This window comes from Phodopus roborovskii, unplaced genomic scaffold, assembly GCF_943737965.1.
Source record: "Phodopus roborovskii unplaced genomic scaffold, PHOROB, whole genome shotgun sequence".
NCBI classification, from domain to species: Eukaryota; Metazoa; Chordata; class Mammalia; order Rodentia; family Cricetidae; genus Phodopus; species Phodopus roborovskii.
Genome location: NW_026126599.1, coordinates 728,219 through 741,529, shown reverse-complemented (window position 1 = coordinate 741,529; position 13,311 = coordinate 728,219). Strand labels below are relative to the sequence as shown.

Genomic DNA, 13,311 nt, shown 5'->3' with positions numbered 1-13,311 from the left:
CTGACCGTTCCACGATAGATTTTTTTTTTTTTTTTTTTAAAGCGTGTGGCCCGCTGCGTCTAAATTTAAAGGGCCCGCTGCCTTCCAGAAGTTAGTCTGAAGGGAAACGAAGGTTTCACGCTTGGACTGCGTTTTGGCATGGGACCTGTGCGGTTGGAAATACTGCTTTTCATCCTGGCAGTGTACAGTGCTTGGGCTGGGACGACGAAAAAGGAGGAAGATGACACCGAACGTTTGCCCAGCAAATGCGAAGGTAAAGAAAAGTAGCCGTTCTTATTTGCATCTGTCTATCTTACCTCCCTAACTCTAGCCTTGATCAAGTGCACTAAGATAGATGGGTCACTCGGCCGTCTTGAAAGAGGTTCTTTTGGAGCTTGATAACTCTTGAATGGAAATAAGGGAGGGACTCAGGGTTAGGTTGACACTACATTTCCCAGGCGGCATCCAGCAGGAGCCAGGTTTTTCTTGCAGGCTCTGGCCCCCTGTGGATTGTGGGAATTGTAGTTCAAGAACCGGTAAAGTTGATCCTACCGAGCATCTTCTTAAATGCGTTTCCCGCCTTGTTAACCAGACCTAAATCTGGACAACTTGCATGGGCGGGGTGGGGGGTGGGGGGGTGGTAAGGTTCATACCTTCTAGACATCCTGTGCCTCGCCCTGGCAGAGACGCTCCCAAATTACAGGCCTGATGACCCCCCTTCAGGGGTTTAAAGGTGAGTAAGTCAGTAGCTGAAGCTCATAAACAAAAGATGGAGACATCACACCACTTAGAAGTTACCCATAGGTGTGAGGCTTTATAGTTGGGGTGTACTGTAGAGATTTTACAGCAAGCAGCATGGTCTCTGGCTGTATTAGTCAGGAGCCAGGTCACTGAATACCTTGTTGTTCCCTGGTTTGTTGTCTCTCTCCCTGACATTAACTTTTTCTTTGGATTCTTTTTCTCTTCGCCTTATATCCAGCTGCATTTTATTTTATCATTGTTACTCATTACTTGATTCTAATCTTGTAGCACAAATAATAAAAACTCAGAGACAGATAATGGGGTTCAAGCTGAAGCTCAGAAAAGCAACACAGCCAGCCAGTAGCTCTTAAATCTACCAAGGCTGAAAATGGAGATCCTGTCTTCCCTGTGACCGGGAACTGAATCTTGCATGAGACGCTTTGCTTCTTCCTTATATATCTAATGCTGGGACTAAAGGTGTGCGCTGTTGGCAGTGGCTGGTCTACAGAGAGAGTTCCAGGATAGGCTCCGAAGCTACAGAGAAGCCCTGTCTCAAAAACAAACAAACAAAAATGATGTGCACTGATTCACTCTTGTGAAGCCCATGGTGGTCTTGGACTCACAGAGGCCCACCTGCCTCTGTCTCCTGAGTCCTGGAGTTAAGGGTGTGGGCCACCACCGCCCTGCTCTTAGGAATAATCTTGGCACTCTTGTTTTATCGCCTCTGTTGTCAGACCAAGACCTGGATGATACACATGTGGAGGTCAGAGGACAGCCTCAGGTGTCATTCCTTCAGAAGAAATGTTTACCTCATTCCCCTGGAAGTTAGGCACATAAGCCACCTGTCGTCTCAAAACACTGGGATTATATGTGCCACATCACCCAACTTTTCCCATAGATTCTGAGGACCTGAACTCAGATCTTCAAGCTTGCAAGCACTTCAGTTTCTGAACTGTTTCCCAGACCCTAAGCCAACCTTGGGGATGGGGGCAGGGGTGTCTATACATGTCTTGTATTTATAAATGTCAACTATCCTTACACTTTCATACTTCGTTCTTATCCTAAAAGTGACTATGCTTCAGACACACCCAACTTCTCACAGTCAATGAGTGTGCCTTCTCCTTTGGCTGCCTCCCCCCACCCAATTTTCTGCACTTTCTTGTTTGTTTAAAGGTTTTTGTTTGTTTGTTTTTTTGTTTTTTTTGTTTTTTGTTTTTTGTTTTTTTTTTTTTTTTTTTTTTTTTTTGAGACAGGGTCTCTCTGTGTAGCCCTGGCTGTCCTGGAACTCACCCTATAGACCAGGCTGGCTTTGAACTCTCAGAGGTTCACCTGCTTCTACTTCTCCAGTGCTGAGATTAGATTCATGCTCCATCACCCCGCTCTCCTGCGTTTGATAAGCTCCTCTCCATCCCTCTGGAGTTTAAATGTCTCCTTTGGACTTCTTCCTTGCTGTCACTTGCTGTGCCATAAGCCCCTGGAGGAAATGGGCGTGCCTGTGTACCTGAGGTTGTAGCACAGTGTAAGCACTCTTGTTATTTATCCCTGTTTAGTTTGTTCCTTCTATAGGAGACTCTTTTGAGAACCCAGCCCACCACCGAGTGCCAGATCAGGTGCTGGGAAAGACAACGGTGGAAAAGATATGGTCATCCTTATTAAAATTACAGTAGTGACCTTTGAATGAATTTTGCATTTACTGTGAGATGAAGTCTCTCTCTCTCTCTTTTTTTTTTCCAAGACAGGGTTTCTCTGTGTAGCTTTTGTAGACCAGGCTGGCCTCAAAATTACAAAGATCCGCCTGCCTCTGCCTCCCAAGTCCTGGGACTAAAGGGGTACACCACAACTGCCCAGCTTTCTTTGATTTTTAAAAAAAATTGTTTTGTGTATGTATGTAGTTTAGTAAACATGTCATCGTGTAGAGTGTGGAGGTCAGAGGATAACATGAAAGAGTCATTTCTCTCCTCCCACCATGTGGGTTCACCAGGTTTGGCAGTGGGTTCCTTTACCTGCTGAGCCATTTTACTAGTCCTGGAAACAGATTTCTTGATTGCAGCCTTGGAGCACTGCTACTGTATCATTGTTTATGTGTCTAGCTGACTGTGTTTTGTGGCACATGATGGGTTTTATGCTGTCTATACATATAAAAGTGTACATGTAAAAGTAGCTCAGTGAGTAATGTCAGAGTGACACCAAAGTACTTACACAGTGCTCACTGTATGCCAGACATGACTCTAGGGGGTTTACATATGTTGATGGACTTAAATCTTCATCACACCTCTGTATGGGACAGTCTTGTCCACGTTTTAGGGTGAAGAAGTTGGGACACAGCAAGTATCTCACAGCTCCTGAGATTGAGTCAGTACCCTCTTGCAGCCATTCTGGCTCCAGAGTATGCTCTTCTGTCGTGGATCATGGACACAGTGATGCTGGTGTGATCACTTGTCTTCTTTGTCCCCTTGGGTGTCTCCTTACTACCAGTGTGTAAGCTGCTGAGCATGGAGCTACAGGAAGAGCTGAGTCGCACAGGCCGATCTCGAGAAGTGCTGGAGCTGGGCCAGGTGCTAGACACAGGCAAGAGGAAGAGACATGTGCCTTACAGCCTTTCGTGAGTCTGTGTTTATCCACCTTCTAACCAACCCCAGAGGAGCTGCCCCGTTCCACAAACATCAAGGAGTCTTATTCCCTTCTTCCCACAGTGAGACAAGGTTGGAAGAGGCGTTGGAGAATTTATGTGAGCGGATCCTGGATTACAGTGTTCACGCTGAGCGCAAGGGCTCACTGAGATATGCCAAGGTAAGGTGTTTCCTCATAAGGGCACTGCTGGTTTTCCTTTTATTCCCAAAAGCTTTGTGTGTACCCTTGTATATTCATGTATGTGCATGTCTGCATGTAGAGAAGCAGAACAACTCTGGGTGTTTTTCCCCAGGAGCTGTCCATCTTGTTTTGTTTTTCCATAATTATTTCATGTGAGCATGTGTCACAGCACACTCCTGAGGTCAGAGCAGCTGGTTCTCTCCACCATGTGGGTCCTAAGGATTGAACTCAGGTCATTAGACTTGATGGCAAGCACCTTTGTCCACTGAGATACCTTGCTATACCCACCTTGTTTTTTGTTTGTTTGTTTTTGCTGTTGGTTTTTCAAGACAGGGTTCTCTGTGTAACAGCCCTGACTGCCCTGGAACTCACTCTGTAGGCCAGACTGGTCTGGAACTCAGAGATCCACCTGCCTCCTCTGCTTCCCGAGTGCTGCGATTAAAGGCACATATTACCACACCCTGCTCCTACCTTGGTTTTTGAGACAGGGTCTCACTGGCTTACTGATTTTTCAAGCAAGCTAGGCTGGCTAGCCAGAGAACCCCAAGAATCTACCTGTCTGTTGTTCCCCAGTGCTGCAATTATAAGTTCATGCAATGCCACCATGCCATGGATTCTGGGAGATTGACCAAGGTCCTCGAGCATTTTCCCGATTGAGTTCTCTTTCCCCAGTCCAGGACCTTGTTTCTCAGAAACAAACCTGTATCATCTAAGATCCTCAGGGAATATTTGCCAGTTGCCCCCTATTCTAGCCAGACTCCCTCGTAGAACACACCACAGCGTCTCCAGCAGTTGATAAAAACTGATGGGGTAAAAGGGAAAAGAAGAGGTGAGGTGGTGGGTTGGACTAACACCAAATTTTCCATCCCCCAGGGCCAGAGTCAGACTATGGCAACCCTGAAAGGCCTAGTACAGAAGGGGGTGAAAGTGGATCTGGGCATCCCTTTGGAGCTGTGGGATGAGCCCAGTGTGGAGGTCACGTTCCTCAAGAAGCAGGTAGGATGGGATTGCCGCTCTGCCCAGGGAGGTGACAAGACCTAAATCCTAGAAGTCCTTCTAGGGGATGGCTGCCTCTGAGCAGGGACTGTGCTATTTCTTAAGGCAGGCCCAAAGCCTATCAAGAAGTAATATTGCGAGGCTAATAATATCTACCACTGCTTACTGGGTATCTACTATGTCCTGTGTTCTGGGCCTCATACTACTGCCTTGTTTTATTCTCATGTCACTTTACAGGCTAGATTTTGAGACATAACTTTTGTTTTTGAGACAGGATTACACATAATCCAGGCTGGCCTGAAACTCACTATGTAGTTGAGAATATACGACCCTTTTGCCTCTGCTTCCCAACTGGGATTACAGGCATTTGCCACCTAGAAGAGTGGCTGTACTAGGTACTAGGTAGTAGTAAACACCGGTAACTGTTGAATGAAGAGAATTGCACATCCAGTAACCCAGGTGTGACCTGGCTGCCTGCCTCTGGAAAGGCAGTTAATGGAGAAGGAAGGTAGGGAGTGGAAAGCAGAGGTCTCCGTCTAAGCGGATCCTCTTCCTGCTCTTCTTCCTCAGTGTGAGACAATGCTGGAGGAGTTTGAAGATGTTGTGGGAGACTGGTACTTCCACCACCAGGAGCAGTCCCTACAGCACTTTCTCTGTGAAGGTCACGTGCTTCCAGCCTCTGAAACTGGTAAGTAAAAAGGATGGGCCTCTCCTCTCCCAGCTCACCTCCCCCTCCCGCCCAGCATTAATATTGAAATTGTTTTCACTTGTTCTGCCTAGCTTGTCTACAGGAAACCTGGACTGGAAAGGAGAAGATCAGTGATGGACATGAGGAGGCAGAAGAGGAGGATGAGGAGGAGGAAGAGGAGATAACCAAGACTTCAGGCAATCCCAAGCATGACCCAGAGGATCTTTGAACCCCCATGAGGGGTCATGGGGAGTTTTCTAAACTCTCTCCCTTTCCCATCCCAAGGCTTATAACTGTCCTATTTGTATGACCTCAGGCATGACCCTGGGGACCCAGAATGGCAACATGAGAGGAGGGAAAAGTGGAGAGAAACAGGGGCAAGTTTTGCCTTCAGAGATGAGCCACAAGCCACTTAGTTGACCAAGTGTGTGTGGCCAGGGTGTTGAACTTTTCTCTATTTTACTGGTCCTCACCTGCACCGATTGGTCAGTGATGGTATGAGCTGTGGAAAAGTCACTTTGCTTTTAAAAGGGTCTGTTTTAAACCTTTTCAAGAGGTCAGAGGAGGGCTACAGATGTAGCTCAGTTGATAGAATGTCTGTCTAGTACGGTCAATGATGTGAATTGGACCACATAAAACCTGATGTGGTGGCAAACACCTATCAGAAGTTCAAAGCCATCATCCAGCTACATGGCAGTTTAAGACCAACCAGGGCTACACGAGAACCTGTCTCAAAATAAGATGCCAAAAAGGGGGTGCTCACCAACTTATATACACAGCCTGCAAACATGAGTCTGCAGGCTGTCAAATGTAACAACAGAACACCAGAAGCAATGCTGATGGGTTAGGTGGGGTAGACATGTGGCCTGTTTCATACTTCACAGGTGCCATATTTTCTATATCGCTATTAAACCTTTTCTATGAATCGACTGAGCCCCATTTCAAACATACACACATTATCGATGAGGCGGCACCCAAACAGTGGAACCTTCAGCCTGCCTTCTACCAGCAGCTAATGGTGTTTATAATATTGCCTCCCAAGGATACTGGCAGGGGTTGGGAGGTGGAGGCGAAAAGGATCAAGAGTTTAAGGTGTTCCTCAGCTACACAACAAGTGCGGGACCAATCAGGGCTACATGACACCCAGTATCTCTAAACAGAAAGAGCAAAACAAAACTCCAAGTTTGTGCAGCACATAGTGTAAACTGCACAGAGATCAGAGTTAAGTAATTATGGCTCAGGCTTCAGCCGCCGTCGTTTGTACGGGAGCACGTAAAGAGCAAAATTCCTCCCGTTTTCTCGACCTTTTTTTTTTTTTTTTCTTTTTCCCTCCTCTGAGTAAAATTAAGACTTAAGAACAGCAATAGTTTAGTTTCAAAGTAGTCAACGGCTAGAGCTAAAATGAAGAGGGAAAAGATCTCCTTAGCATGTTGAGGGGTGAAGACCTACGGTCTACAAGCCTAAAGGAACCGAGGCCAAAACCTCTGGGGAGGCGAGGTAGCGCGGAAGGGTTGGCTGGGCGATACCATCTTAGAGAGGAGGGGGAGGAGGGCGATACCACTTTAAGAGCTGGGTCTGGCGGGACTTGCGGTAGGAATTCGGAGGTATTGGGCGGTCGTCCGTATCTGGATATAGTTCCTAACCCCTGCCATGAGCTGTCCAGTGCGGACCGAGCCGCTGCTCGGTGAGAACCCTCTACTGGCATCCAGCGACTCCTACTCGGTGATGGTTCTGCTGCGCGGCTACGCGGAGCCGCAGGGGGCTGGCGACGCGGTACGGGCTGATGGCACTGTGACCCTCGTCCTGCCCCGGGCATGGGCCTCGGATTCCAGCCGCCGAGTGGCCCCGTCCGCAGACGGCGGCGCTAAGACTGCCCTGGAGGAGGCGGTGCGTGGCCCCGTCCTCGTGGACACCGGAGGGCCCTGGGCTCGGGAGGCGCTGCTGGAAGCCTTGGCTGGGCAGGGCGTGTCCCCCGGAGACGTGACTCTGGTGGTGGGGACCCACGGGCACTCCGATCATATCGGGAACCTAGGGTTGTTTCCCCGGGCGGCTCTGTTAGTGTCCCACGACTTCTGCCTTCCCGGGGGCCTCTATCTGCCTCATGGCCTGTGTGAAATGCAGCCCTTGATACTGAGCTCCGGGCTGCAGGTGTGGGCCACGCCGGGCCACGGAGGACAGCGGGACGTGAGCGTCGTAGTGGAGGGCACCGGCCTGGGCACCGTGGTGGTGGCTGGCGATGTGTTCGAGCGCCTTGGGGACGAGGACTCCTGGCAGGCCCTGAGCGAAGACCCAATTGCTCAGCAGCGGAGCCGGGAGAGGATCCTGGCTGTGGCTGATGTGGTGGTGCCTGGTCACGGAGCCCCCTTTCGTGTGGTCAGGGAAATAGTGAAGACTAGGGACGATTTGATATGTGAAGACAAGGAGGCCGCTTAATGGACTCCCACCAGGAAAGCACCTTCAGTGAGGAACTGGAGTCAAAGAGACCCTGACTGAGGTCAAAGTCAGAGGAAGAAAGGTTTGTCACGTTCAGCCTTGCCAGGAGGCAACTTCCAAACAGGATGGAATGACTGACATCAGCCACTGTCTGCAGCCTAAGTAGGACGAAGGACTGGCTCAGCTCTCCTTTGTGAGCCTCAGTAAAATCCAGAAAGAAATTTTTTTCCAGAAAAAAAATGTTTTTAAATTAAAATATTTGTTTGGGGTGTTTGGTGTGTGTTATGTGTGTGTGTCCGTGGAGGACTGAAGGCAATTTGAAGGAGTTGGTTCTCTCCACCCTGTGCGAACCCAGGATTAAGTTCAGGTCTGCAGGCTTGTCTACAGGCACCTTTACCGGCTGAGCCATCTTGATGAATATTCTTTTTGAGATCTTAAAAAAAAAAAAACATACTGTCCTGATGTAAATGCAAAATAGTGAAAGCAATAATCGTTGGGATTGTAATCAGAAGCTGCAAGAGAGGAATATTGTGGCCAATGACTTGTTTCTCCCAGGATGGACACTGGTGTGAAGGTGCCAGACACAGATATGAGATGACTCTTTAGTCACCTGACTACTTTATTTATTTATTTATTTATTTATTTATTTATTTAAGACAGTCTCATGTATTCCAGTCTGGCTGAGGCTGGCCTCGAACTCCTGATTCTTCTGCCTCCACCTCCCAAATACTGGAATTACAGAATTAGAGGCATGTACATTCCCACCTGACTTTAGTTCATTCATTTATTCATTGAATTCACCCAGTGGATTAATTATTTAACACCTATAATGTCTCAAGCACTGATATAGGTCAAGTGATACTACTACAGTGAGCACATGATGTTCCCTGCCTCAGACAGAAGTCACATTCCATTCAGGAGACAGATGAGTAACCATAATAGTAGTAGCAACCGAATAATTATAGATTGTGACTTGCAGTATACATGCAGGATAAGGATAGGCTAGCGAGCAGGGCTGGGGAGAGGCTGCTTGATATTGAGAGGTTAGGAAAAGCCTCGGAACGACGTTGCTTCTTTATTTGGTATATGTGCACAAAGTTAAGCCATGGCTTATATATGGATGTCAGGACAAGTTGCAGGAGTTAGAGCTCTCCTTCAACCATGTAGGTTCTGAGGGTCAAACTCGGGTCACCAGGCTTTACAGCAAGCACCTTTAGCAGCCGAGCCATCTCTGTGGCCCCTGGTTTTTGTTTTGTTTTAGATTAGGGTCTTTTGTAACCCAGGCTGGCCTTGAACTTGCTGTATAGCTGAGGATGACCTGAACCTCTTACCTCTACCTCCAAAGTGCAGATGAGTACTGCCAAGCATAGCTTGTTTGTTTTGAGAGCACCTTGCTGTGTAGCCCTGGCTCACCTAGAATTCACTATGCAACCCTAGCTGCCCTTAAAATTCTCAGGCCTTTTGTCTCATCCTCCTGGTTGTTTTGATGACAGGGGTGAGCCTCCACATCCAGCTTGTGGGAAGGTGCTTGACCAAAGAACTGAGTGAGGATCCAAGAGAAAGGCGTTCGTGGCAGCAGACAGTAGATGTAATTCTTAAGCTATAACAGCTTGACCCATTTAAGCATCAAGAAGACCCATGGGGCCTTGGGAAGTAACTTAATACAGTGCTTGCCCAGCAGGCACAAAGTACCTGATTCAGTATCCAGCAAGACATAAAACAGAGTGTAGTGACACACACCTGTGACCACAGTACTTGGGAAGTAAAGACAGGAGGGCCAGAAGTTTAAGGTCATCCTCAGCTACATCGCAAGTTCGAAGCCAGCCCAGGGCAACATGAGACCTAGGCTCAAAAATAAATAAGGAAGACTCATGAGGCTGGACTGCAAAGGGACATGGGAAAGTGGCAAGGAATGAGGGAATCATTGCAGCATGGAAGCCACTGGCTTAGAAACAGGCTATAACAACTTAGTTGTCTGGCTCACTTCTCTAATCGACAACACTCCGGAACTAGAGGCAGGAGGATCAGGAGTTCAAGGACATCCTCAAGCTTCGTGGTGAGTTTGAGGCCAGCCTGGACTAGGTCTCAAACAAATAAGTAAAACGCAAATAACCACTTGCTCTGAGTGGAGAAGGCCTTAGTGCGGAGCAAGAACAGGATTGGGTAGATTAGTAGGAAGTGTTAGAGCAGCATTTTTTTTGGACTTGGGGGGGAGGGATTGAATGACTCTTACACAGGGATTGCCCAAGACCATCAGTAAACACATATTTACATTACGATTCATAACACTAGCAAAATCACAGTTATGAAGAAGCAACAAAAAATAATTTTATGGAACAACATTCCAAGTGTACACCACCTTTCCTGGTTTGTAATGTGGTGTTGGGGGTCATCCCACAGATTTGTACATGCTAGATGAGCCAAAAGCAACAGCAAAACAATACCAACAAACCCTAAAAACCTGCCAGTTTTCTTCCCGTAGGAAACAACTAATTGTTGTTGCTTTTGTCTTTTTGAGAAATTGTGGGACTTGCAGCCAAAAACAAGAGTGCAAAGAGGAAGAAGGGAGGGGTCTCCAGGAGACTCAGAGAGAAGCAAGATGAGTGGGCTCACCTTACCATGCTGAGAGAAGGTACCACCACATGGCAGAGTGTAGAAAAGAGATAGGGCTCAATTTAAGTTGTAAGAGCTAGTTAGTAACAAGATTAAGCTAGTAGCTGAGCATTTATAGTAAGTCTCTGAGTGGTTATTTGGGAGTGGGCTGGTGGGACAGAAAACACCTACACCCGAGTGCTGAGATTATTGGAATATGCCGTCCCTCAGCAATATGAAATACTAAATTTTCAAAGATCATTTTATTTTTTTTATGTGTATGGGTGCTTTGCCTGGATGTATGTTATGTGCATCATGTGTACACATGATGCCCATGGAGTTTAGAAGCCAGCATTGGATTCCCTAGCACTGATGTTACACATGGCTGTGAGCCACCACGTGGGTACTGGGAATCTGTTCCAGGTCCTCTGCAAGAGCAGCAAGTGCTTTGACCTCTGAGCCATCTCTTCAGTCCCTTTGTTTTGTTTTGTTTTTAGATACAGGGTCTCATTCTATAGCCAAGATGTCCCAAACTTAATATTGTAGCCTAGGCTGTCTCTGTCCTTTGGAGATCTACCTTCCTCTGCCTCCCAAGTGTTGGCATTTCAGGTGTGAGCTACCATACTTAGATACAATTTTCCCCCATGTATTAGTGTGTGTGTGTGTGTGTGTGTGTGTGTGTGTGTGTGTGTGTGCATGCATGTGCGTGTGCGGGGGCACAAATGTATCATGATGCTTATATGGAGGCCAGAGAACCATTTTTGGGAATTATTTCTCTCTCTCCACCATATGGGACCGGTTTGAACTTAGATCATTTTTGGTGCCAAGTGCCTTTACCTACTGAGCCAATCTGTGCCCCTCCCTTTCAAAATAAAGACTAGTATATCCTTGGTAAGATTGAGTTCATGATGGTCTGTCTGTCTGTCTCTTCACTTTTTGTTTTTCTGAGACAGGGTTTCTCTGTGTAACAGCTCTGGCTGTCCTGGAACTAGCTCTACAGACTAGGCTGTCATCAAACTCACAGAGATCTACCTGCCTCTGCCTCCCAAGTACTGGGATCAAAGGGATGCACCACCATGCCTGGGTTATTTGTTCATTTCTTAACAAAGAATGCATGCATAGGTTCACCTTTATGCTATGCATCCTGTTGTTTATTTATTTAATATTGTTTTAAAGATCTGTTTTTGGTATGTGTGTGAGCTATTGCCATATGTGTGCAGGTGCCCATGGAGGCCAGAAGAGGTCACTGTTTCCATTGGAACTGAGTTATAGGGAGTTGTATGCCACCCACGAACCTGGGGTCCTCTGCAAGAACAGCAATCACCCACAATCACTGAGCCATCTCTTCAGCCCCTATCCTGTTTATTATAAGGCTTTGTCATGTCTGCAGACAAGCTTGGACCTAGGTAATTTTTTTAAAATGTAAATATATTTAACTGTGTGTGTACAAACATTTTGCCCATATGTGTGTTCACCACCTGTATGAGGGCCTGTGGAGGTAAGAGAAGGGTGTCAGGTCCCCTGGTGTTAGACATGGTTATAAGCCACCATGTGGATGCTGGGAATGAAACCTGGATTCTCTGAAGAGCATCCTGCTGTAAACCACATAGTCATCTCTCCAGCCCCAATAATTTATCTTTTTTCCTCTGAGCTTTTACTTTGTTGAGAGATAGTTAGATTAGTGGATGCTAGCAGGGTCCTGGTGTTTCTGCTTATTGTTGTTTAAACCTAGACTGACTCACAACTCTTTTGGAAATGGACCAATCTTTTTTCTTACATACACCAGTGTCCACAGTGGAGCTACACCCGAGTCCAGGAAATGTTTTCATTTTATCTTTTGTGTGGGTTTGCTTATCTTCCTAACTTTATACATTAAACTCTAACCACTGACATGACTGTGTTTGGAAATCCTGACTTTCAAAAGGTAATTGAAGTTAAACAGGATGTTTTGTTTTGTTTTTCTTCCTTCTAATTTGGTCCTGAGTTCTTTCTGGAGAATCACTAGTACTTTAACTACTTGATGCATTAGGTTAGGTTCTGTGTGTCACATAACACATTTTTATTTATTTATTTATTTATTTATTTATTTATTTATTTTATATAACAAAGTCCATTTAAATGAAAACAAACATTTATAGACAATATTTGGGAATTTGGGCGTTGTTCTTTCCAAACTATTTCCTGCTGGTAAGGGGCGCTGTCATGGGGGATTCTAAGAAGATGCAGAAATCCTGGCTGTAGTCTGTAAGGCTGCTTTATCCAGCTGTTTTGAATGTAGGATCACCTGGTACTCTGTTTCAGGCGGTCTGGCTTGATCAAACCACATTAGTCTGGAAGGAATCCACAGCTTTTCATTTTCTGTGGAAACAAAAATAGAAATCCTTTTCCCCAGTAACTTGTCCTTGAACTTAAATTTTGGAGTCAAAGCATTTTTTTTTATTTAATTTATTATTTTACATGTCGATCCCAGTTCCCTCTCCCTCCCTCCCTTTCTCCCTCCCTTTTACCCTCTCTGCCCTCTCACATGCACCCTAACCACCATCCCCTCCCATCCCCCCACCCCAATTCCATATGTAGGGGAATGCCATCCAGGTGGGGTCATGTAGGTCTGACAGGTCATGTGAAGTAGGGACTAGGGCTTCTCTCCTGTCTCTAGGTTAAGGCAGTTATCCCTCCATGGGGGATGCGCATAACACATTTTCTTACACTTTTCTTCATCCTAGCAGATGGTGTAATGCCTGTGTCTGGCTGGTGAGATTTTCTCAAAATGAACTCTATAATATTGGAAGGCTCTGTTTCTGCTCCTGTCTTATTTGTGTCCAGTAGATAATAATACTCCAGTAGGCACAGTGCCGTGGGTCTTTATTCCCACCTTTGGGAGAGCTGAGCAGTACAGCTGTAAGTTCAAAGCTACCTTGGAAGTATGTATATGTAGAGAGATAGACAGAGAGACACAGACAGAGAAACAGAGAGAAATGGGAATGCTGCCTCAAAGAGCTGGGAAGATGACTCAGTGGTAGAGCACCTGCCTAGAATCCCCCAGTTAGGGGCTGGGGTGTGGCTCAGTGGTA

General features: G+C 46.4%; 2 protein-coding genes across 3 annotated transcripts; both read left to right on the top strand.

Moving 5' to 3' along the window:
* Positions 1-88: 88 nt before the first annotated feature.
* Cnpy4 (canopy FGF signaling regulator 4) lies at positions 89-6,137 on the top strand. 2 transcript variants are annotated; one of them, XM_051205259.1, is made up of 6 exons: positions 89-253; positions 3,196-3,322; positions 3,414-3,510; positions 4,405-4,527; positions 5,098-5,215; positions 5,308-6,137. In XM_051205259.1, exons 1-6 carry the CDS (start codon positions 139-141, stop codon positions 5,442-5,444), a joined length of 717 nt encoding a protein of 238 aa, XP_051061216.1. In that variant the 5' UTR covers positions 89-138; the 3' UTR covers positions 5,445-6,137. The 2 variants fall into 2 exon arrangements, with proteins under 2 accessions (XP_051061216.1, XP_051061217.1); XM_051205260.1 differs by lacking the exon at positions 89-253 and adding an exon at positions 610-712.
* A 708-nt stretch (positions 6,138-6,845) lies between these two features.
* Mblac1 (metallo-beta-lactamase domain containing 1) lies at positions 6,846-7,855 on the top strand. Its single transcript, XM_051205313.1, has one exon. The coding sequence runs from the start codon at positions 6,866-6,868 to the stop codon at positions 7,646-7,648; it is 783 nt and encodes a 260-aa protein (XP_051061270.1). The 5' UTR covers positions 6,846-6,865; the 3' UTR covers positions 7,649-7,855.
* Positions 7,856-13,311: the final 5,456 nt, after the last annotated feature.

What these genes read in the sequence shown, in the direction of transcription:
- Cnpy4 (XM_051205259.1), top strand. Translation starts at nt 139, where the DNA reads ATGGGACCTGTGCGGTTGGAAATACTGCTTTTCATCCTGGCAGTGTAC. An exon ending in CATGTGCCTTACAGCCTTTC is followed by an intron (nt 3,323 to 3,413) that starts GTGAGTCTGTGT and finishes TTCTTCCCACAG; the next exon opens with TGAGACAAGGTTGGAAGAGG. An exon ending in GCTTCCAGCCTCTGAAACTG is followed by an intron (nt 5,216 to 5,307) that starts GTAAGTAAAAAG and finishes TGTTCTGCCTAG; the next exon opens with CTTGTCTACAGGAAACCTGG.
- Mblac1 (XM_051205313.1), top strand. Translation starts at nt 6,866, where the DNA reads ATGAGCTGTCCAGTGCGGACCGAGCCGCTGCTCGGTGAGAACCCTCTA.